Here is a 25687-nt window from a genome sequence, read left to right as displayed (position 1 = left end):
ATAATCAAAAAAGCAGATAGTCTTTTGGTGGACTATCAATTATCTCCTAAGGTATACTGGGGGGTTTCTGTTTGGTTTTTACCAATTCATTCCTTTTCAACCACATGTAGAACAAGTTTTAACAATTGCTTTCTGACCTTTTGCAATCCAAATTCTCTGCCTCCCTCCTGCAGGATATTCTGTTACAAGTTGAAAGCCTTATTGTCTAACAGAATTCTCCTTTAAGCCAAAGACTATTACAGGGAAATCTCTGTACCAGATTATCTGGAATAGTAATGCATCATGGTAGAGTATCTATGTGCTAATGATTAGTTCCAAAACTAACTTACTCAAACAATATCAATGTTAGACCTATACCCAGAGTCTGCCAAATTGAAAATAGTTACTCTATTTTTTTTCTCATCAAGGAGGCATATTTTAAAAAGTTGGCAGAATCTTTCCCTAGTAACTTAAAAAATTCACCTGGAAAAGAATTATTTGTTAATTAGTCTCTAATACAACATGAGCATTTCTTTTCTTGGGTTTAATGCTGTTAGAGCTACTGTGTTGGTTTTTTTCCCTTTCTTTTTTAATCCTTACTTTCTGTCTTGGTATCAGTTCTAAAATAGAGGAATGGTAAAGGATAGGCAATGGAGTTAAGTGACTTGCCCAGGGTCAGACAGCTAGGATGTATCCGAGGCCAGATGTGAACCCAGGTCCTCCTGACTCCAGGCCTGACACACAGACCATTGTGCTGCCTAGCTGCCATTAAGTTACTGTTTTAAAGGGCCAGTTTAATTTGATTAATCGCTACCCTTTATGTGTTTCATGTGTCCTAAAAATACAGGATTTTCACAAGAACAATATGAAGTTGATTATCAAAAATAATTAAGGTTCAAGAAATGTTCCCCAAATAATCATTGCAAATTGAAGACCAAAGTTTTGAAAGCTAGAGATTGACAAAATATGAATTATAAATCATCTCAAAAACAATGCTGCTAGATGAAGGAACTAGCTTGAGACTATTTTTAGTAGTTTTCTGTAAAAACGAGATTTTAATTTTATATATATATTGCAGTACCAGCTTAATGAAATAAAAGTATTTACATACATAAGAGATGTTTCCATTCTTTGGACTTTTTCCAGTTCTTCTTCAGGGTCCCTGAATCCAGTAAAGGAGTAGTAAGTCTTGTCCCATTTAATAGGTCTGTCAAATGTTCTTTTTGCCCCCTTGGGTGCTTGTGAGGTCACATTAGTGTTCATGCTTTGGATGTGCTCGGTGGATAAGTTACAGGAGTTGAGAATGTCTAAGACAGTGTTCAGCAGGTCTCTGCTATGCAAAGTAAAAGTGACAGCTCGAAACCCTAGAAAACGGAATCCCAGAACAGTTACTATGGGTTCAATCTAATAGTATCTTTGCTTAAAAAAAGTCATCTTTTTCTTTCAAAATTTTTTATAAAATTCATACACATTATATACTCAGTTTCTAAAATCTAAGTGTATAATTAAAAATTCTTCTTTAATACTTCAAAATTATTTTTAATGGCAAAGCACTGTGAAAAAAGAAAACATTTTAACCTCCCCAAATTACACCTGCCTTTGGAAGAATGGACGTTCTATGTCTCGTGGGCAAAAGTGAGGATAAGTAAATCCTTTACAGCTAAAGGGCAGCCATCCAGAGGGTGGCAATTTAGAAATTAAGGGTTATCAATCCCAACCCAGTGGATTAAGTTTGGGGTTTGTCTCTCTAGTCTTAAGTCATGGAAAAACTGTCCTAAGTGTTGGAATGCAGAAAAGACCTTCTAATGGGCCAGCACTGTATGGTGCCAGCATTACTGAAGAACAGAGCCAAGCTCTTTTAGTCAAAAGTTCAGAGAAATTGTTTTGGGGTATACCGAGTATTCTGATTTTGAGAGCCATGGAGACCTAAGCTTTTTTTGTGTGGTGGGACAGTGCTCACCCTGGCTGTAACACTTGCCTACCCATGTGGATGGGGGCTATTTTCATGGTTAATTAATCACCACGACTCTTGAATGTCTGATATATCATCATCTTCTTGGGCCAGTCATTGAGAAATCTAGTTACTGAAGTTACTAAATGATGAACAAGAAGTTTATTTTCTAGAATGGCTATAGAAAAAATGGGGTTCATTTTTACAGTTTTAAAAAACCTAACTATACTCACGGATGCCATTATCCATGGTACCATGCTATGTGCATTACTCCAAGGCCTGGTGGTAAAAGATGGGAATCAAAGGCACACAAGAAGGGCATGTGAAATTGTAATCTTTCATCTACTTTAGAATTACTGTAAGCAATTAGGGCTGCTTTGCTCCACAATACCTGAGGGGGACATTGGGTATCACAGCTGTTCTGAGACTTTCTTCTCATTATTTAAAACCAATTTTTCTTTTCTCTGGGTCTTAGTGATCTCTACTAATGTATAATAGAAGGTCCTAAAGATTCCTCGAAATATGCAGGAGAAAATGAGGTAAGTATTGCCTACTTAAGGGCATGAGGTTCCCTTTCTACGACTTTGATGGTTTTCATCTTGAAGATTTTGAGTAGGGATAAGGGATGGGAAGTTAGGACAGACAATGGCCCATGTTCCCAGAGTATTCTTCCAGGAACCCTTAGATATGAGCCCTGGAATGGAGAATGTCCACTTTTCACTGCCCCACCCCAGCCTACACACACACACACACACACACACACACACACACACTTTCTCTCTCTCTTTCCTTCTCTCCCCCTCATATTATTAATAAGATTAATAAGAATTCGATCACCCTCCTTAATTTACACAGCACTTTTCTTAAAAGAAACCCACATGTAAAACATTTAATGTTGTACAAAGATATTCTTTTGAAAAGATTTACATTTCATGTGGGCTAACCCTGAACTAACTGGGCCAGATCAGGCTTGGAGCAGAGGCAGCAATCAGAGGCTTTTGGATCACTTTTCTTTTTCTACCCTGGCGAAGGAAAGGTAGTAAAGCATGATGCAGCTCTCTTTGTTCATATTCCCCGAATCACCTTTAAATATCAAAATGGCCAATATCCTGCATACAAAATATAAAAGAAAGGCTGTCTTGTATTCCAAGAAATAGAAAATATTCTTTTATTTACCTCAAAACAGTCAAGTATGTGCTGTATATGGTCTAACCTTCCATTTTTCAAAGATATGTTCTTGCTCAAAGCCATCTCTAAAGTTAGCAGAGAATCCGCTCTTGGGATTCTGAGGCTGGTGGCTGCTGAGCTCAAGGACCCTGCTTTTCTAGGACCCAGGCATCTTTCAAAGACTCTTCCCCTCACATTTATGACTATGTGCATGAAACTAGTCAGAAGTATTGTACAAATGGACACAGCACCTAGTGAATTCAATGTTTCGGGGCCCTCCAAGGTTGTCTGCTCGGTTTCTCTCACATAAAAAGTGAGCTGAGTTGGTTTCGAAGTCTTCCAACCCGGTTTCTGGAGGTTCTCCAAGTAGGCACTTAATCTCTTCAGAGAATTCTCATTGATTTCCTGGCGGGAGAAAGAAGGAGTCCCATATACACCTCTACCAAAGGAAACAATACAAGAACTGTATTCCTAGTATGTGATGACATTATTAGAGGGTTTAAATAGTTTTTAAAAATTTATAATATTTGTAATGGGGTATTGAAATTTGAAAATGACTCCAGGAGTTTACTAAAGCACTGACTTCTGCTCTTTTCATGTGTCTATTTGCGTTTAGATAGGATGTTCTGCCTTCTAGAGCCAGCAGCATGGCAAATGGCAGAGCCTATACAGGCCTAGAAATAAAACGTGTCCACCTGGTTCTCTTCCACTGAAAGCACTGGTGAAGAGCCTGCCCTGCCCTAGGCACAGCAGTCCAAGGGGTCTCAGCCACTGGTTATGTGTCTTCATAAACCCTTCCTGGTCACTGTTTCCTTGGAAATTAAATTTCAGAGAATCCACTCTTGGACTTGGAAGCTTTTCCAGCTTCCAAGGTGCAGTGAAATAGGCAAAAACAAAAAAGAACCCCAAGTCCAGGGCTCTGCACATTCTAAGACTTATCATGAGCCAGCAGTTAATAAAGAAGAATATCCAACTAGTGAGCCAAACCCTAACAGTGTACCTAAAGGACCAAGTAATGCCCAGGCAGGCACTTCTGACCTAACAATATGCATCATATGGGGCATCTAGACTGTAATAAACTCAGGAAAGTATAAGAATCTTTTTTGTAAAAGGATTTGTAACACAAGAAATCCACCTGGGTCTAGCTGATTGTGCCCCAATCCTCTAGTGGTCTTGGGAGAACGTGGGAGAAAGTATTAGCTAGAGATCTTAGGGATCTGCTCTCTCTCCTGGTGCAAAGTGTGAATGGAGAATCAAAAAGGAGGACTCAACTAGTGGAGATCCTGAAGAAGGTGAAAGCCTCTTTGGAGGAGACATCCATCAAGACTTTGGACCCATTTAAAAGCCAGCATAAGTTAGGCAGGAGACAGGGCAAGGAGTCACTGACTGGAGGTGTTCCTGGCTTTGTGATATTTGCATGTTCTAATTACAAAATAATAAACCATTTCCAAGAGCACAAATACACACCAATGTTCTGTCTGAGACATTGATTGGCTTTGAATGACAAATCTGCAAGTTAATTAACCATGCTTCTTATTTCATAATAACAAAAGATGTCAAAAACCACATTCGGAACAAAGAGGTGGCTCTGGCTTCTTTTTAACTGGGCATTCTTTTCTCCCCCCCCCCCCTCCCTTTACCTAATGAGGGTTCAAAAATTTCAATGGAGCTGTAAATGGAACAAATTTGCTTCCTTACATAGTCACTCTCAATTAGCCTCACTCAATTGGCAAGCATATATTCTGCGCCTCTGATGGGACAGGCACCAGGTGAGATGCTGGTGGCAACAGAGACAAAAGCGAAATTGTTTTTAGTGCTCGGAGCTCCATCCTAACGGAGGAGACAGCATGGACATATCTGATGATTTTCAGCATAGAAACAAAATGAACACAATGCAGTTTTGGAAGGGATGGGCCTAGCACCTGTGGGGAGCAGGAGAGAGTTTGGAGGTTCAAAGGGCAGAGGTGAGGAAGGGGAGCTCTCCAGGTCTGGGAACCCCCATTCCCAAAGCCCAGAGGAGGAGATGGACCATCTTGTGTAAGAGCTTCCAAAGGTCTGGAAGGCTGGACCTCAGCATGGATGGAGGGGAATGATGCATAAAAGTCTGCAGAGGGCATGGAAGGGTCGTGATGGTCGTGGGGAGAGGTGGCTAGGGTGGGTGGTAGCTATGTGTGTATGTGAATGGAGAAAGGGGGATCTGGTGACCACGGAGTTCAGTTTGGCACCAAGGCTGAGAATGGGGTGCCTACAGGAGTGACAGGGAAGAGTTGGGACATGTGGAGTTAGAGATGCTTCCAGAATATGGAGTCTGAATGTCAAGGAGGCCTCAGGAAAGGCTGAATCGAGGGTATCTGTCACAGGGAGATGCTCTGGCCAAGGAGCCCCAGAAGAATGACTTAAAGCATTTGTATAACTTCTCTCCTCTGATCCCCACCCCACCATATGCCGTCTCCACATCACTTAGGAGGCCTGCCCAGGGTCTAAGGTGCCATTTAAACCCAGGTCTTTTGTATTCCTAGCTTGGAGCTCTCTGTACTGTGCCACCTTATCTCTCAGATGGTATGAGGTTGTATGAAAAGGGGGAAAATATCTTGAGATATTAAAAAACATGCAACAACAACATGTGAAAACGATAGCCCACATAGGTATAATCAAGAATGGACTCTACAGGTGTCCTGAAAATCTTGGTGTGGTTTTAGGCCGATAAAAGCTTTTGACTGCACTGTGTCTTTTGGGACACTTGCACTCGGGAACAATCAATCTAACGGATTTTCAAAATTCTCCATTTTTCTTCTAAAAATCAATCCACAAAATGTATTATGAGAAAGACTTGGGAATTACCTTATTACATCTTAAAGTTCCACTATCATACACTCTCAAATTAGATACAAAAGAATGATTCCAAATCAACAGAAACCCAAACCAACCACCCGTCCAAATCACATTTTACCAGGCCTGGTAACAACCCAACAAACGCTGAGGGGACTCAAGTACAAGGACAAATGCTCACCCTCTCTCTGGGATGCTGTCCAAAGAAATCTGGGTGCACTGCAAAATAGAAAGGTCTCAGAGCATTTACAGCCTCAGCTCCTGAGAGAGTTCTCGAGTGAAGAAGCCAGGGGGGTAATATTTTCTCTAGACACAACCTTATAGGTATATAAAAAAGGTTTTGTTATCCATCAAGGCATAAAGAAGAATACACACCAAAGTAAAGGTACAGAATGATTCAAATGCATATGATTTAAACAGAAAGACTACTTCTGAGGAATATAACCTCCATGTGCAGTCTGAGTAAAGAATGCTCTGTTTCTGAAATCTAGGACGAGCTAGACAAGCCCCTCCAACCTGAGCTGAGCTGACTTTCATCTTGAGGCCCAGAGACTTTCATCAGAAGGCTGGTACCCCAAAAGATGGCATAAAATAGATTGGGAATTCTGGTTTGAGATTAAGAAATAAGAGACAGAAGCTCAAGCCTGTCTCCATCCCTGTCTCCACAAAGAAAGCTGAAAGGCATTGGGTGTAGCAGTGAACAACATCACTGAAACAGGCACAAACAAACCAGCAGTCTGTGTGGCCATGTCACCAGGTAACTATGCTGAAGGCCAAGTTAGCATCAAATGAGAAGTCAGTCCATATAGTTAGGACTACTCCAATTCAAGTTATTCGATGAAGCAGATGACAGAAAAAAAGGGTACAAATCAAGGCACAGATGCTGACTCTGATGATCCCATTTCTCAGATGAGCAAAACTGATATAAAATCCAAGGAGTCCAAAAGTGCCTAGAAACTGCTTTAATCACAATGAGGTGACCTCGTCTCCAAGTGGGGACAGGAGGACTCTCCTTGACAGCAGGGATGGCTTCCTTTTTACCTGGGTAAGTCCTGTCAAGGCAGTGCTCTGTACACAATAGGTACCTAATCAATGCTTGTTCATTCATTCATTCTATTAAAAAGAAACTCAGTTCTCAAACAGAGGGCTGTGGGTAACTCTGGCTTCTATTTCAAACTCGTCAGTTAAAGCGGGATGGAGGGGAGGCCCAATGTTTTAAGTGGGGAGTCCTTAGCAAGATCCCCATTCCCCAAGAGGTCCCAGTCCTATTCACTTTGCTCCATCACATACTCATCTTGCTCTTGGGGCTTCTCTATCCCCTTACCAGCATCAGCTTTTCCACTGTGGAGAAGCTTCCTCTCTCTAGCCCAAACACCATTTTAGGAGGCTTTCCTGCCATGCTCCCTTCATGCCAACTCAATAGCTCTCAGGATTTCTCCTTGCCATGCCTGGGGAGTCTTTCTGCCACCTTCCCTTCCTGGTTTCCTTTTATCTGTTGTCTTCTCCTATTAGAATGCAGAGTCCTTGAAGGTTGGGACTGCTTTGTCTGCTTCTGTTTGTGTCTTGAATCCTTAGCACAGTCCCTGACACATAGTGTTTACTAAATGCTTTATCTGTCTGCCTAGAAGACTATTGGTAACATTTCTTTAACAAAATACTTTTCTTCCCCTTGCTTTTCATGCCCAAGTGTTTTAAGTATCAGGACGTTTCTCCTTGTAGTCCTATGAAAGGCCTTTCTAAGACATGGGTAGTATAAGATGCCATTTCTCTTTTTGCCTTCCATCATTGCTTTCCCATTAGTTTTTCCTCTTAATGAACATTTAAAGAAATTTGATGGCCAATCTTACCTTCTTATAGATCTCATATGGAAAAACATTTCTATATATTGCTGCAAGTCAACTTCCAGGAATCCATTAATCACTAAAAGAATTAAACATAATAGAAAGAGGAGAATATTAAAAATTGATATTGCATGAATTTTTCCATCTCTTTTACAAGTGGAACATTATCTTGAAATAACATTACCTTAGAATGAAATATTATAGTATCAAGCTATGATAATATTAAGGCACTCTAAATAAAACTTCAAAATCACCTCGGAAATTTGATTTCACCAACAGGATAACCTTTTAAACACTCTAACACACTGAAACATTTTACAAAGGTATTTTAATAAAAATTTTAAAAAGATTTTAAAAATTTGTATAATTAATTATGGGAGCCTGTTTATTCATTCAACTTTGAATTCATAATTATCTTACCATTCAAAATTAATGTTACATTTGGAACATGTGACATTAAATTAATGTTAAAGAAATAACATTTTAAGGGTGTCATGAAAAGTGACCATTTTAAAAAACATCTGTAGGGGAATACTTTTTTTAAGAATCAAGTGGGTGTGGGGGGGGGGCAGCTGGATGGCTTAGTGGATTGAGAGCCAGGCCTAGAGACAGGAGGTCCTAGGTTCAAATCTGGCCTCAGACACTTCCTAGCTATGTGACCCTGGGCAAGTCACTTAACCTCCATTGTTAGCCCTGTAACAAATAAAATTAATATATAAGGATATATGGAAGGTAGACATCAAAAAAAAAAAAAAAAAAAAAAAAAAAAGGAATCAAGTCGGGCATACAAAAAGAAACCCAGAAAATCAACTAAAAGACTAATGGAAATAATTCACAATGTTAGCAAAGTTGCAGGGTACAAGATAAACCCACATAAATCATCAGCATTTCTGTATATTTCCAACGAAACTCAGCAGCAGGAGCTAGAAAGAGAAACTCCATTTAAAATCACTCTAGACAATATAAAATATTTAGGAATCTGTCTACCAAGACAAACACAGGAATTACATGAACAACTACAAAACACTTCATACAATTAAAAATAGATCTAAACAATTGGAAAAACATCAATTGCTCCTGGGTAGGACAAGCTAATATAATTAAAATGACAATCCTACCCAAATTAATCTACTTATTCAGTGCCAAACCTATCAAACTACCAAAAAACTTTTTATAGAAGTAGAAAAAATTATAACAAAGTTCATCTGGAAAAACAAAAGAATCAAATCAGCAAGGGGGGTAGCTGAGTGACTCAGTGGATTAAGAGCCAGGCCTAGAGATGGGAGGTCCTGAGTTCAAATCTAGCCTCAGATACTTCCTAGTTGCATGAATCTGGGCAAGTCATTTAACCCCCATTGCCTAATTTTACTACTCTTCTGCCTTGGAACTAATACACGGTATTGACTCAAAGATAGAAGGTAAGGGTTAAAAAAAAAAAATCAAGTTAGCAGATATTAAGTCTTTACTATGTACCAAGCATTGTGCTCTGCCTGGGGGATGATGGTAAGGCAAAAACCAGCTCTCTTTTTCCAGGAGCCCAGAGTCTAAAGGGGCAGAGCATGCAAACAGCTACAGATAAACAAACTCCATTCAGGATAGAGGTGATTTCAAAGGACGGTACTGAGATTTAGGAAGAATGGGAAAGGGCGTCTTGGAGAAGATAGGACTTCAGCTGAGCTCTGAAGAAAGCTGGGGAAGCTAGCAGGTAGAGATGAGGAGGGAAAAATGCCAAGCATGGAAATGTCAAGGGTTGAGAGGGAATGTCTTGGGTGAGGGACAGCAAGGGAGCCAATGTCACTGAGTATTTGAAGAGAGCAGATGTAAGCATCCTGGGAAGATGGGAAGGGACTTTTTAAACCAAACAGAAGAGTTTAAGCTTGATTCTAGGTAGGGAGCCAAGAGTTTACTGACTAAGGGTGACAGTCAGACCTGGGCTTATGGAAGATCAATTTAATGTCTGAGTGGATGATGGAAGGGAAACCAGTCAGATGGCTACTGCAGTGGTCCAGGGGTGAGGTGATGAGGACATGCACCAAGGGGTGGCATATGTGAGAGATGCTGCAAAGAGAGAATTGACAGGACTCAAAGAAGGAGGAATCGAGGCTAACATCTAGGTGTGAGCCTGGGTGACTAAAGGACAATAAAGCCAGGAAGAAAGGAGGGTCTGGGGAGGAAAGAGAGGCAAGTCCTCTCCAACCTGGCTGCCTTCCTGACCTTCCAAAGTCCAGAAGATCAGCAGATCTTTTTGTGAGTTGTCTCCCCTGATAAGACTGTGAGCTCAGGGAGGGTAGAGACTATCATGCCTTTCTTTGGATGCCAAGAGCTAAGCACAGAAGCTGGGATACAGCAGGAGCTTAATACATGTTTAATGGCTCTGACTGACCAAGTCCAGTTTGGGACATGTTGAGGTTAAGAGGTATGTCCAATTGGCAGTGGGAGATGTGAGAATGGAGGACAAGGGGGAGTGCCCATGGGGGTGAATACCTGTTGGACCTGTCTCACAGGGTGGCTGTGAGGCTTACATGAATGATGGAGGAGACAAAGTTCTTTGTAAACTTTAAGGTGCCAAGCACAGATCAGTTATTGTTTATTAATGGATCAAAAAACATTTCATAAGCACTGAGGCTGAGCCGGTGATGGCAAACCTTTTAGAGACCAAGTGCCAGGCCCCACTCCTACCGCCAGACCAAGTGCTGTGCCCCTCCCCAATGAGTGCCAGGGGTGCCCCCCTCTCTTTGGGCCGCTGGGCAGAGGGGCAAGGGAAGCATCCTCAGCGAGTGTAGAGAGGGGGAGGGGAGTGGCCTGAGCTCTCTGCTCCCCTCCATCTCTGCCACCTGTGAGCCACCCACCTTACCCTCTGTGTGATCCCACTAAGCTACTGGGCAGAGGGGCGAGGATGTGAGAAAATGGCATCAGGCATGTTGGGGGCAGGGAGGGAAGCAGCTCTGCCCAAGTCCCTCTGCCTTTCTAGTAATGAGCTCTGGGGGTGGGAGTGAGGAGGGGAGGGTGGCCATGTGCCCACAGAGAGCACTCTGCATGTCATCTTTGGCATTCATGCCATAGGTTTGCCATCACTGTCCTGGGTCCTGAGGATATAAAGAATTAATTTGTTTCCCCTCCCAAAGCATCAGTATTCTATCAGGGGAGATGGCACAGAATAGAGACACAATACATACCAGGTAGTTTGGGAAGGAGGGCACTAGCAGGTGGTGGGATGGCACACAAGGTGGCACATGAGCTCAGTCTTAAAAGAATAGAGATTTCTGAAGTCAGCAGGAAGAGCTTGGCAGAGAGAGAGTCAACCCAAGAGATAGGAGATGGAGTTCCACTGTGATCAGTGTGGCCTGTCTGCCCAGGTGGTGCAGGAGGGGAGGAATATATGAGAAGACTGGACAGAGAGGTGAGGCTCAGGTTGTCAAGACAAGTCAGGAAGCATTTATTAAACTCTAACTATGGGCCAGGCACCATGCTCAGGGCTGAGCACATAAACAGTAGCAAAAGAGAAAGCTCCTACCCTCAAGGAGCTTACACTGAATGGGAAAGCTAACCCATAAAAGGGAATAGAAAAGGCCAGGCGAAGAGAGTCTGGAGAATAAAAGATAATGGTCTGGGCCCTTCCACAAAATGGAGGTACCAGGAAGAACTCATCAATGGGAGGAGAAGGCTGCAGTGGCCTTGAGAAGGCAGAGAAACAAGAAACAAGAGAAACAAGATTTTCAAAAGTCAAATATGAACATTTCTGTTTTAAACTAGAGGGAATTTTATTAAGAAAAATGAAAAACTGTCCTTAACATAGAACTCCTATTGGCATCAGCTCTATTTCCCATTATCAATGGCATCTAGCTGTAAAAGGCCAAGGTGCTCCACAATTAATTTCTTTTGTACAGCAAATGGTTTGTTATATTTTTACATTTTCTGATTAAGATCGCAGAAACATAATAAGCCTCTGATTATCCCGATGACTTCCAAATACCACTTCTAACCAAGTGGAGCAAGGCCAATTTATTCATTCAATAAATACATTATTCATGGAACAATGAAACGGTATTAGAAGACACAAAGAAGAATATGACATGATTCTTAGTCTTAAGGAGCTTCCAGTTTAGAACAAGGATGAGACAAAACTTCTCTTTCATTCACCAAACTCTCAATTCTCCCTGGGCATCCCCTTCTGGGTGACTTAAAAAGGAAAGAGTTTATGCATGAACACTTTGGGCACAAATGGAACTGATCTGAAGTTAATGAACTAAACCAGTGATGGGCAAACTGCAGCTGCCAGATGTGGCCCCCCTGAAATGTTCCATCCAGCCATGTGACATTATTCCTAATCTGATGAATACAATGAGTGAGATACAATACAATGAAACTTCGAAAGAATTGCCTTAGAAACAGACGGACAGAGGAGCATTTCCTTTCCTTTGGCTCCTCTTTAAAAAGTTTGCCCATCACTGAAGTAAAGCATGAAAATGTCTTCAGATACCACCAGAGAATTACCTCTGGCAAGTCATTGATAAGACTAATGGAAGCAGATTCACCTCCTTAATCCCAGACACTCTTCCTTTTTTAATGCAAGTTATGATTACATGAACTTCCTGGGCTGTTCTAACACTTTCACAGACTGCCATGAAACAAAGGCTCACTTGCCAACAGCAATATTTTTCCTCTAATGCCATTTAGCTATGAAACATGTAATACAACAGACTCTGAAAATTTAAAATTTAGGGTCATCTAAAGGGCACAAGGGAAGTACATGGTTGGCATGAGTAGGCAGAAACCCATTAAACACATTACTATTCAAGGACTGTGCAAGAGAAAGGACCTAGCAGAGGTCACACAAGAGATGTGAGACCAGAAAAAAAGGTAAATTGGTCATGTGGCTTGAGTGTGGACTCTGCTGAGATCCAGAGAACTTGAGGCTGACTCCAGCATGGTGACTATTTATTTCTAGGAGGGTCTAGGCAAAGGTCACCATGGATGACTGTGAACCATTCATCCCTGGAGAGCACACTCAAACTGAGGAGCTTACAGCTCCATCCAAGTCAAACATTATTGTCTCATGTTGAGCTTATGGTTCACTAAAACCTCCAGATTTTTTTTTTCAAACTGCTTTATGGTTGCACCTCTCCCAATTTAGACTTAAATCTCTCTTTATGAACTAGTTCCTTTCTTCCTGACTTCACATATGTCCAAGTGTCTTCCATCCTTAAAAACCCTTCAATATACCCCAAATCTCCTTAAACTATTCTTCCTACCCCCACAACCTCCCATTTTCTCTTCTTTTACTCATTCAATTCTCTCCAATCTGGCTTCAGATCAGCTCTCAACTGAACCCGCTCTCTCCAAAGTTCCCGAGGATCTCTTAATTGCCCAATTTGATGGTCTTTTCTTAGTCTGATTCTTTTTAACCTGTCTGTTACATTTGACATGGTTTACCATTCTCCTGGATACTCACTCCTCTCTCCTGGCTCATCTCCTACAGATCTGGCCACATTGTTGGCTCATCAACCCCCAGTTTCTGGGTTCTCTATATTCCCTTTCTCTCTCAGTGATGATCATCTCTACACAGATGATGCCTGGATTTCTATTTCCAGTCCCAATTGTAATAGGGAAAAATTTAGATATTATATAGATATATATTTAAGGTACGGTCGCCAAGAATCAATCAGATCTAGATTGATTCCATAATTAAAACAGACCCAAGTCAGGATGGGTTTATGGTAGTTTATTTACAATTAGGAAGGTTAGGAAGGTTGAAGGTAAGGAGAGAGAGAGAGAGAGAGAGAGAGAGAGAGAGAGAGAGAGAGAGAGAGAGAGTTTCTCTCTCTGGTCCAGACCAGCAGAGGTCCAGACCGTGACTCTGGAAAATGCCAAGGTAGGCCCAAGGAAGTCAGCCTAACTTACCCACGTGACAATTCAGAGGGGAAGCTACCTGAGGTCTCAGCCAAGATCCTTCAGCACCAATTTCAAAGCGCGAACTGCCCAACAGGAAGTTTACCATCGTATTTGAAAGATTGCAGCTTTCGTCACTTCCTGGAGGTCCACCTCTAATTCAAGTGGACAAATGGCAGCCTCAACACTGTTTTGGACTGCCCAAAGGGCCGTCCCTTGTTCTTGATTTGTTACTTATTGTCACATGTGGGTAACTCGTCTCCCCTCCCCACTAAGGGGGGTGGGGATGACATTATCTCTGGTGGCTAGAGTTTTAACTATGAATGGGGGTTGAGCTAATTCATTTACACACAATCACTTCCCTGTGCTTTTAGTCCTAAATCACCAATTGCCTATTAGACATTTTAAACTGGATGCCCTAGAGTTCTTAAACTCAACTTGGCTAAACCCAAACTCTTTATCTTTCCTCCTAAATTTCATCTCCTTCAAACTTTTTTTCTGTTTCTACTGAATGTAACCATGTTTCTAATATCTCTCAGATTTGTGATTTTGGCATTATTCTAGACTTATTCACCTTCATTCCTCATTTCTAGTCTTCCCAAATCTTGTTATTTCTACATTGCAACAGCTCATCTACCTATACAACCTTTTGTCCACGTTAGTTCGGGCTCTCAGTACCTCCTAACTGATCTCCTTGGCCTCAGGTTTCTCACTATTCCTAGTCACCCTACATGTAGCTGCCAAAATAATTTTGGCTCTGATCAGATGACTCCCCTCCTCAATCAATGGTTTTCTACTGCCTCTAGAATAACCTGACACAATCTGACCTCAACCTCTCCTTCCAGTCTTGGAGGAAATGACTGAACTCTTTTATTCTTTGGTCCAGTTCACTGACCTTCTCTCTGTGTCCCTCTCCATTCCTTATTCCTGGAATGCATTCCCTTGTTCCTGCTGCTTCCCTCCCTCCTAGAATCCCTCTCTTCCCTTAAGATGCAGGTCAGGCACTATCTTTGTGGGAAGCCTTTCCTGATCCCTCTCAGTCTTATATTTAACTCACTGCATGTGTATCTGTTACTTGAGACACCTGTGTATATGTATCTATTATCTCCAAGTTCTTTCCAAATTGGGATTTGTATTCTCAGGGCTGGCCCAGAGCAGGCTTGTACTTGTTGATTGAATGAACTTAAGTAGTTTTTAAAATGACCCTAAATAGAATCTAATTGGATTCACACCCAATTCTAGGCTGCCAACTCTTTCTGAATCCTGCCTCTATCATTCAATGTTTTTTTTTAGCTCTTTTTTTACCATCTGCAAATCGTATAAGTGCATCATTCACACCTTTGTCCAAGATGTGGATAAAAATGTTAAACAGCAAAGGGCTGATCCCTGATCAGGAGCTCTGGAAAGGGTTATACACCTTGAAATTTCTAATTGGACCCCATCCTGCCATATTGCTACATCTTGCACACAAAACAAGCATTGGAGAATCATCAAATGTTTTGCTAAAATCAAAGTAAACTTGAGCATAACTCCAGCACTCCCTACATTTACCAGTCTAATAATAATCCTACCAGTAAAAATGATAAAGAGAGTTTGGCAGGACTTGATCTGGATGAAGGCACACTAACTCTCTGGGACTACTATTGCTTTGTCTAGATTTCCACAATCTATTTCTTTAATAATATCTTATAGATTTTTGCCAGAAATTTTGGCCAAATTAGTTAATCTCTGATTGCTTCCTTCCTTCTCACCCTCCGATCAATACATATGTGTTCCTCTAATCCTGAATTTTCCAAAGATCTTTCCAATGACAGTGGCTTTTTTCAGTTATAGATGTTAGTTCTTTCAGAGCTCTGAGACCTACTCAGTCCTTTTGGGTGCCTTTAATTTGGTTTTTTTTTTTTTAAACCCTTAACTTCTGTGTATTGGCTCATAGGTGGAAGAGTGGTAAGGGTGGGCGATAGGGGTCAAGTGACTTGCCCAGGGTCACACAGCTGGGAAGTGTCTGAGGCCAGATTTGAACCTAGGACCTCCTGTCTCTAGGCCTGACTCTCAATCCACTGGGCTACCCAGCTGCCCCACAGTCCTTTCTAAAGAAAGACTGCAGCCAGTGTACTTAAATATTTAAAGAACAGAATTCTCTTGAAGTTTCCCAAAGGAGAAGACTGAATATAATGTGGATCTCTATCACTCTAACAAGCACGTTACTGACTGCTGCTACTCACCATCTCATGTCCTCAACAAGAACGCTCAGGTACAAATACTCAGCACCTCTCCCTTTCTTGCATCTGTTTTGTTATGTAAATGAAACTGCCTCTAATTAATTTCAGGGAGATATAAACTAAACTCACTTCAGAGTCCTGACATAATGGAAAGAGCGCTCTTCAGAATTCTTCCTAGCTTTGTCTTAGACAAAGCCTCTTATCTGAGCCTCAGTTTGTCTGAAAAAATGATATCATGAAACATGCAGTATTATTAATGATTCACACACTATTTGTTAACCTATTGATTAATTTACGCTGTAAATTAATTAAATTAGGGGCATCTAAACTGCTCTGTAACATTCCATGGGGAGTCTCAAAACTAGGACATGGTAGGTTAGTCAACTGAATGGAACCAAAAGAAGGAAAAGGCAGTAAAGTCTGTTTTCTCTTTGAGGAAGGGAAAGAAAGAGAAAAGAATGAGAAACAAACTGATGATTATGTCTTTAGAAAATGTAAAAATGTCCTAATGAATTCTAGCAAAAGATGAAGGATCTATGATTTCTTGATCTGAATCTAGTCCTCTATGGACTGCCAGGGATTGAGTGTCAGAAGGGCTTTGAAGTGGGCTCTTGTTGGTCTCAAGCCTCAGGTTATCTATGCCATACTGTCTATAAAGACCCTTCAAAGGCCCCATAAGATCTGACTTCTTTTCCTTTTTATCTGTGAATGGAAAAGTGCCTGCATACCTGGACCCCCTGGCCTCCTGGATCCCTCCCTCGACTTTTCCCGGAGCAGTCTCACAACGGGAGTAGGTGGGCAGTAAGCTCTCTGGCCTTCCTTAATGCAGATGATGGCCAGACACTGATACCTAGTGAGGTCTGGGAAGTGAATGTGATGGGGGCAAAAGGCTTTAGTCCTCGAGGAGTGCGGGGCACCCGTTTCCCAATTATTTCAGGATCCCCTCACCACACTGCTGTCTCCCCCTACCCCTCCTTGGCCCTTCCTCCCGAATCTATGCTGTCCATGGACACATGTGACCAGGAGCTCCAAACACCCGGGCCTCAGATTCCCCGTCTATCCCGCGGAGGCGGAGCGGGTTGGCGTGGTCCATGGATCTGGGACAGCTGGAGGGCAGAGACGAGTCAGGGGACGCCTTGGTCACCAGAGGCCGGGGCGGGGGTCAAGGTCAGGGCGATGACCCCCACCCCTACCCTCTGATTTCTGGAGGTAGCAGCGGGAGCTCACCTGGGCCGGAAGCTCGGGCTGTCCGAGGTGACACAGCTGGGGGCTCATTTGGGATCTAGGCTCGGCCTCTACCTTTGGCCTTAGTCTCCAGCAAAAGGCGGTGACAAGGAAGGAGCCTCCATGCCGCGTACTGATTGGCTAATCCGCGCCACGCCTCGCTCCCAGTCCCTAGTCCCGCCCCATTCCGCAGTATCCCTGGTTGGGGGGGGAGGGGGAGACAGCGAAAAGTGCCTGGGGATAGAAGGAATAAAGACAGCGGGGCGAGGCCCAACCGGGCACTCCTATTGGCTGATACGTGCTAGACCCCGCCCTGTCCCATCCAGGCTAGGAGGACCAGGCGGAGGGGGCAGAGAAGTATCCCTTGCATTTCTATTGGCCGAGCTCCATCAGGCCCCGCCCTAGATCGCTCAGGGTCAAGGAAGGACAAGGCGGTTGGAGTGGGAAGCCGCCTTTCTGCGCTCCCATTGGCTGAGTTGTTCCAGACCCCGTCCTATCCTGCTCTAGGGTCGAGAGGACGCTACTGCAGGAGCCGCGCGCCCATTGGCTGAGCCGTGCCAGGCCTTGCTCCTAGGCGCGCGCTGCCCGAGACCCGTTAAAGTCACTCTCAGTGGCCCTCTCTCCTCAGCCAGTCTGTCCTAACCCACCGACTCTAAAGGATGCTTGGTGGGCTTCCTCTCGCCCCTCACCCTGTGCTCCTTCCCCAAAAGAAGAGCTGGTGCTACCCGCAGCCCTCGGCCCGTTCCTACCCAGCTCCCTTACCAGCCTATCCCAGGACAGCTTCGCCTACTCCCGCCGTCTGGTTTAAGGGAGAGCGAGCCCGCGGGGAGGGAGAGGAGACAGGGACACGCGGGACGGCCCCGCGCGAGGCGGGAGAGGGGGAGCCAAGCCGGCAGGTGGCAGAGCACGGGGTTGGGGAGGGAGGAGTGTAGCACCCGCGCATGCGCTTTCAGCCTACCGAGGTTGGCTGCTCGCATTGGTTGGCCGGCCTTCACCTTGGCCCAAGGCAGCTGCGTCTGCGCAGTAGTGGGGTCGAGTGCGCATGTGCTAGGCAAGGCGTGGAGCCGGTTTCTGGGCAACCTACTGTCCTGCATTCTGCTTCGGCTTGCTGCTCCAAAAATGATGACCCCAGCCCCGCCAGCTCCTTGAGCAATGCATTCACCAAACAGCCGGGCTGCACCCCTTTGGGGACTCCCTGTCTGTTGGAGTGTATGCTCCTCTGGCACCCACCAGGGGCTTAATAAATACTGGCGCCTCCAAGAAAAGAGAAGCTCCCCGGGCAGGGACAGCGTTTGCATTTGTATCCTTAGCATACACTAGGTGATTAATAAATGCTCCTGGACTTTAGTAGGCCACAACAAGCCTCTGTGCTGTCTCTCTCCTTGAATGTAAGTTGTTTGAAGGGGTTAAGTGGGGAAAAATTTTTTTGGGGGGGTATCCTCAGTATTTATCAAAAGACTTGGTATTTATTAAAAATACTTTTTCATTCATAAAATACATCTTAATAATACAGTTTGAGGCTGACCAAGCCTGCCAAGGCTGCGAGCTCATTCCTTCCCATGCTTATTTACATGATAGAAGTTTCTGAGGTCCTTCCTAGCAGCCTGGCGGAGCAGCTTTTCCACAGTAAGCATCTCTTGGCTGTTACTCTCAGTGAAGAGTCAGGACCAAAAGCCAAGTTCCGCTCTTCCCTCAGAGGTCCATCCAGGGCAGCCCTGCTCACTTCTCTCCCTCCCACCCCACACTCTTTGCATTCTTCTGCCTCTGTGCCAGGAAACTTTTCCTCCTGAAGATGCCTTTGCTGTGGAGGTCCCCTTCTTGATGTGGCCAGTTTCTCCCTGGGCCCACCATTCCAACAAGGGGCCAAGTCATCTCCATCCATTTTGGCTTCTCTCCTGTCTCCACTCCTGAGTCTCTGAACTTTTCTCTCACAAGGAAACGCTTCCCTTGTCCCCCTCCCTACTTCTGGCTCTTTCGTTTTTAATGTGTTGTCTTCCTCCATTAGAATGCAAGCTCTTGGAGAGCAGGGACTGCCTTTTTTGGCTTTTATGTGCACAGTGCTTGGCACATAGTAAGCATTTTCTAAATGCAAACTTTCTCTGGGTCTCTGTATTTCTCTGCCTCTAAATGCAGTTTGCCTATGTAAAACATTTCAGTGCAATCTATTTCTTATGAGGAATTCAGCTTCCCATTTTTTTTGTGAAGCTTTCCTCATTTTGAATGGTTAACAAATGCTTTAAACACTACACAAGCTCTTATGGCTATTAACTGAAGAGTGATGCTGACCATTTGCACTCTGCAGTACAAAGAGAGAACAATAGACAAGTAAATAAAATGGTTGAAAAGTAGGTATTTTGCCATATCAGCTAACAACAATTATTCCTGGAAAGATCATTACTTCTATTGAATTAACATTTTAGGTACAGCACCAACCCCAAACTCAATTCTATGACAAAATAATAAGATAACACAGAAATAGAGAAGCCATCATTTTAAAACACTGTAACATTTTCTTCATTAATTGAATTCCAAACGATTAAAAAAAAATAAAATTTGAAAGCTAAGGTTTCGATCTAATTCTTGGATGGCTGTGATTTCACTGATCTGGATATCCCTTCCACAAGGTCAGGTGGGAATCCCCTCCACTTCCATCTTTCCCAAACTGGATCATAATAAGGTACCACCTAACACGCTGGAGACTTTCTGGCTCTTTTAAATTCTAGACACCAACAGAGCAGCTGAAATCTCTGCTATCTTTCATTTTCATGTGACTGCCTTGCCTGTCTTTTTTCTCAGTCATAAGTGTCCTTTTTCATGTCTTTTATGCTACTTATTTAACCAGAATCATCTCTGGAGATACACTGCAGCCTACTTATTTCTTATGTCCACCATATATATATCTTGCTAATGTCCTTTAAGTTCCTTGACATTTTGTTTTTTCTGAATGTCTTTTGAAGATGAAGGAGATGAGCTTTTGTAGTATTGCACAGTTTTGGACCATTGGAAAAGCCCTTTACAATTTCCTAAATAAGATCAAACCCAATATCCATCCATTCCAGTCCAGCTCATTGCAGTGTCATTAGCACTTGTCCCAGATACATCCTTTCTCTGACTCTCCCCTTCTTTTGTCTCTCCACCTCCCAAGTAGGGGCTTGGTATGTGACTCTAAGGGTAGCTGTTATCTGAAGGCTGGATTACCACCTATCACCAGGGTGGCTGGAGGATGAGTTTTTTTGGTCACCACAACTTCCAAAGATTTTTCACTAAGTCCTAGAGGCAAGTGAAGCCATATATTTATTAGCATTCAAGTACTGTAGCACCCCCCACCTCCCACCCCACCCCCCAAGGGAGAGGGTTAGCTCTCTTTTGCATTTCTATGGATTTCTCTGAGGAAATTCTACAGTTTCTGGAGCTCTATTCCATTAGGACCATGGAAAACTTCACCATTAACAGAGAATCCCTCCTCTGGAACCTTCAGAGAACCTTTTCAATGACCAGCTAGGGGCCCCAAAGGTCTGAGGCAGAGTGGTCATTATCAGAGGAAGGTTGTTGAAAAGGTGGTATGAGGGCTAGCATAAAACCCGACATACTAGAAAGTTCAAGAATTTCACTTGGAAATTATGGCTTCTTTTTTTTAAAAATAGGAAATAAAAACAATAGAGCAGCTTTTTTTGTGCATGGCTTTAGGACTGTACATTTAGCACTGAGTGAGTAATGTATCCATTATTACCTCTTTTTTTTTCCTGTTTCAGAAGGAAAGGTATCACTTACTATCCCTAAGTTCACTCCCTCTACTTAACCCTTTGATCTATTCCCTCTCATGATAGATACATTGCCAATTTCTCCCTCTTTACTGATTCTTTCCTGTCAAGGTACAAATATACTCAAATTTATACAGTCCTGGGAGCAGCTGGGTAGCTCAGTGGATATAGAGAGTAGTCCTGGGTTCAAATATGATCTCAGACACTTACCCCTATTGCCTAGCCCTTACCACTCTTCTGCCTCAGAAGCAATAAATAGTATTGATTCTAAGATGGAACGTAAGGGCTTAAAAAAAGTTTCATCAATCCTCAGAAAGTCTTTCCTTGATTATCAAACCTTAACCAAATGCTCTTCTTGTTTCCTCCCTTTCATGACTAATTCTTTTTTTAAAGTTTATTTTTTTCAGTTAACAAGCATGTAAAAAATTAATTAGTCCTTTCTACCCCATCCATTGAGACAACTAAAAAACAAAAAAGCACAAATCCCTAGATACACAAGTAGTCAGAAAAAAACAAGTTTCCACATCAGCCATGTCCAAAAATGTACATCTCTGCATTTTAAAATTCTTTACCTCTCTGGTCAGAAGTGTGGAGGTGGAAAATTTGCTACACCTGAGCTAAATACCCAGCATCCTCTTAAGTGTGTCCTTGTTTGATGTACAGGGGCTTGGGAGATAAATTTGGCCGAGACCCACGCCGGGGGGCTCTTTTTTGGGAGCTTGAGCTTTGCTTTGGTTAGGGTGTGGGTCTCTGGCTCTGCTCTGCTCACTTAACTGAAGGAAACCCTTTCCTTCTTTTTACTATCTCTCTTTTGCTGTAATAAAGCTACTAAAAAGCTACTAATCAGCCTCATAATTAAAATTGTAATTTATTACAGAAGTAAGTGGCATGTTTTGTCTTCATTTTTTCTTTTCTTTTAGATTCATTGTTTATCATTTCATGTTATTAGCATTCTAAAATTTTTCAAAGTGGCTTGTGTCTATGTAATGTTGCTTCACTGTTCTGCTCACTTTGCTATGCATGAGTCATAAAAGGTCTTCCCACTTTCCTCTGAAATCCATTTCATCATTTCTTACAGCACAATAATATTCTATCAAAAGCATACATCAAAATTTGGTTTGTCATTTTCCAGGAAGAAGATATTTCCTTAGTTTCTAATTTTTGGCCACCACAAAAAGAGCTGCTATAAATATTTTTGAAGATGTAGAAACTTTTCCTCTTTCTTTGATTTGTTAGGGTTTAGGCTTGGTAGTGAGTATACACTGGCTCAAAGGGTTTATGCATTTGAGTAATTTTCAGGGCTAAGTCCCAAATTGCTCTCTAGAATGGTTTGACTAATTCATAGCTCCACCAGCACTGCATTAGGGAAGATATTTCCTTACTGCCCTCCAATATTTGAAAGTTTTCTCTTTTCTCTTTGTTAGTCTGAGAGATGATGCAGAACCCCAGAGTTGCTTTAATTTGCATTTCTCTACTTGTGAGAGATACAGAACATTAAAAAAAGGTATTATTGATGGCCTAGATTACTTCCTTTGAAAACAGACTTACTTGATCTGGTAATGACTCTTTATCTTACAAATTTGAATCAGATTTTTATAAATACACCAGATTTAAGACCTTTATCAAAGAAACTTGTTTCAAACATTTTTATCTAGTTATCTGTTCATTTTCTAATTTTTACATTAGATTTGTATAATAACCTTTTTTCCACAGTCAAAATTGACCATTTTATCTTGTGAGACCCTATTACTTATTTAGTCACAAACTCCCCTATCCGTAAATGTGGAAGGCAGTTTCTTCCTTCCCTCTCTAATTTATGTGACCTTTTATATCTAGGTCATATGTCCATTTGGAGTTTTTCTTGGTGCATAGTATGAGGTACTGGTTTAAATCTTAATTTCTGTAAGACTGCTTCTAGTTTCTCCTTTAGTTTTTATAAAATATGGAAGTCTTCTCCCTGTAACTGGGGTTTTTGGGTTTATCAAACAGTAGGCTATTGTTTTACTCTATTCCACTGATCAATATCTTTTATAATCAGTACCAAATCATTTTAATGATCACTACTTTGTAGCAGTTTGAGATCTAGTACTGAGACACACCATGTCCCCCCATTATTTCTCTTGAGATTCTTTTTGTTCCTCCATATGAATTTTATTACTATTTCTTTCTAGGCCTATAAAATATTCTTTTGAGAGTTAGGCACAACACTGGATAAGTAAATTAATTTAGATTTCTTTTTAAGTTTTTAAATCTTAAATTTTAAATTAAATTAAAATTTTCTCCAATTACATATAAAAACAGTTCCCAACATTTTTCAAAGAATAGTGTTTTTAATTCTCTCTCTTCATCCCTCTCTACCCTTCCTCATCCTTTCTCTTGAGATAAGCAATCTCATATAGATTTTACATGTGCAATCATGTAAAACATTTTCCCATATTCATCCTTTTGTGGAAGGAAATGCTAATAAAAGATTAAGAAAGAAAATGAAAAAAAGTTTGCTTTGGTCTGAATTCAGACTCAGTTCTTTTTCTCAAAAGCAGTTGGCATTTTTTAATTTTTTAATTTTTTAATGAGTTCTAGATCACTGTATTGCTGAGAATAGCTAAGTTATTCATAGTTGTTCATTGAATGGTATTCCTGTCACTGTGTACAATGTTCTCTTGGTTCTGCTTATTTATTTTCTGCTTGGTTCGGTTCATGTAAATCTTTCCAGGTTTTTCTGAGCTCTCCTACTCATCATTTCTTATAGCATAATAGTATTCCATTACATATATTATAACTTACTTAGTTATTTCCCAATTGGTGAGTATCCCCTTACTTTCCATTTCTTTTTCCCCACAAAAAGAGCTGCTTTAAATATTTTTGTACATATAAGTCCTCCCCCCACCCTTTTAATTTCTGAGAGACAAATCTAGTAATAGTATTGTGAGGTTAAAGGAAATGTACTGTTTTATAGCCCCTTTGGGCATGGGTCAAAACTGTTCTCAAGAATGATTGAATTAGATCACAGCTCTCCCAACAGGACATTTATGTCTCAATTTTCTCACATTCCCTCCAAGTTTTGTCATTTTCCTTTTCTGTCATAATAGCCAATCTAATAGGTGTGGAGTAGTTCCTTGGAGTTGTTTTAATTTGCATTTCTCTAACAACGATTTAGAGCATTTTTTGCACAACTAAAGAGAACTTTAATTACTTTGAGAACTGACCATTTATCAGTTGGAGAATGACTTGTATTCTCATATTTGATTCATTATGTATTTGAGAAATGAGGCCCTTATTAGAGAAACTTGCAAAAAATTTTGCACCATTATGATTGCTATATATAACTCTCCATCCTAGTTCCACCCTCCACCCCCATTTAGTTTCTGACCATCTCCTTCCCAAATTTGCCGTCTTTTCTATCAGCCCCACTTCTCTTATTCTCTTCCCCTCCTACTTTCCTATGGGGCAAGATAAATTTCTATGCCCAATTGATTGTGTATGTCCTTCCCTCATTGAACCAATTCCTAAGAGAGTAAGGTTCATGTGCTTCTTTTCCTATCTTCCTCATTTCCCCCTTTATTGATAAAGCTCTTCATGCCTATTTTATGAAATAATTTACCCTATTCTATTTTCCTTTCCCCCTCCTCCCAATAAATTCCTCTCTCATGCCTTAATTTAATTTTTTTATATCATTCCATCATATTTAACTCATATCTTCACTTTCTGCCTATGCCCTAATAAAGTTCTTTGGAGTTACAAGTAGGGATGTACACAGTTTAACCTTTTTGAAAGTCTTTTGATTTCTCTTTCCTGTTTACCTGTTATGCTTCTCTTGATTCTTGTATTTGAAAGTCAAATTTTCCATTTAGCTCTGGTCTTCATCAGAAATGTTTGAAAGTCCTCTATTTCATTGAATCCCTATTTTCCCTCCAAAGGATTATGCTGAGTTTTGCTTGGCAAATGATTCTTGGTTTAAGTCCTAGCTCCTTTGTCCTTTTCTAGAACAACATATTCTAGGTCCTCAGATACTTTAATATAGAAGCTGCTAAATCTTATATTATCATGAATGTGGCTCCACAATATGTGAATTGTTTCTTTTTGGCTACTTAACAATATTTCCTCCTTTTCCTTAGAGTTCTGAAATTTGGCTATCTTATTCCACAGTTATCCTTTTGGAATCTCTTTTAGGAGGTGACTGGAGGAGTCTTTCAATTTATATTTTGCTCTCTGGTTCTAGAATATCAGGCAATTTTCCATGATAATTTCTTAAAAGCTCTTTTTTTAAAAATCATGACTTTCAGGTAGTACAATAATTTTTATATTATCTCTCCTGGATTTATTTTCCAGGGATATTTAACATTTTCTCATATTTTTTAATTCTTTTGACTTTGTTTCTTGATGTCTCATGGAGTCATTAGCATTCACTTGTCCAATTCTAATTTTTAAGACATGACTTTCTTGAGTGAGTTTTTGTACTTCCTTTTCCATTTGGTCAATTCTACTTTGTAAAGAATTCTTTTCCTCACTGAAATTGTAAGCTTCTTTTTCCATAAGGCCAATTCTACCTTTTAAGAAGTTCTTCTCTTCAGTGCATTTTGTATAACTTTTTGTTAGGCCAATTCTGCTTTTTGAGAAATTGTTCTCTTCATTGGATTTTTGTGCCTCTTTTCCCAGTTGTCCTATTCTGTTTTAAAAAGTTTTAATTTATTCAGTGTTTTCTTTGTGCCTCCTTACCCAACTGTTAACTTTTTCTTATGATTTTGCTGCATCACTTGCATTTTTTCCATACTTTTCTTATTTGATTTTAAAAATTCTTTTTGTGTTCCTCCATTAATTATTTTT

General features: G+C 41.3%; 1 protein-coding gene across 3 annotated transcripts in view; it reads right to left on the bottom strand.

Annotated features, from left to right (window-relative positions):
• The window catches only part of TCAIM (T cell activation inhibitor, mitochondrial), a 36334-nt gene extending 18396 nt beyond the window's left edge, over nucleotides 1-17938 (bottom strand). The window contains exons 1-5 of one of the 3 annotated variants that reach the window (XM_044679744.1): nucleotides 17865-17938; nucleotides 7774-7846; nucleotides 6108-6243; nucleotides 3349-3502; nucleotides 1091-1343 (exon numbers count right to left, since the gene is read on the bottom strand). In XM_044679744.1, the coding sequence (XP_044535679.1) occupies nucleotides 1091-1343; nucleotides 3349-3502; nucleotides 6108-6243; nucleotides 7774-7802 (572 nt within the window). In that variant the 5' untranslated portion in view covers nucleotides 7803-7846; nucleotides 17865-17938. Of the gene's footprint in view, nucleotides 1-1090; nucleotides 1344-3348; nucleotides 3503-6107; nucleotides 6244-7773; nucleotides 7847-17105; nucleotides 17257-17864 lie in introns of those variants that run through there. The other 2 variants (XM_044679745.1, XM_044679743.1) reach the window with 2 other exon arrangements.
• Between the last annotated feature and the right edge of the window lie 7749 nt (nucleotides 17939-25687).

This window comes from Gracilinanus agilis, chromosome 5 (assembly GCF_016433145.1).
Source record: "Gracilinanus agilis isolate LMUSP501 chromosome 5, AgileGrace, whole genome shotgun sequence".
NCBI lineage: Eukaryota > Metazoa > Chordata > Mammalia > Didelphimorphia > Didelphidae > Gracilinanus > Gracilinanus agilis.
Note: the sequence above shows the minus strand (reverse complement) of the source record. Positions and strands in the feature narration are given on the sequence as shown.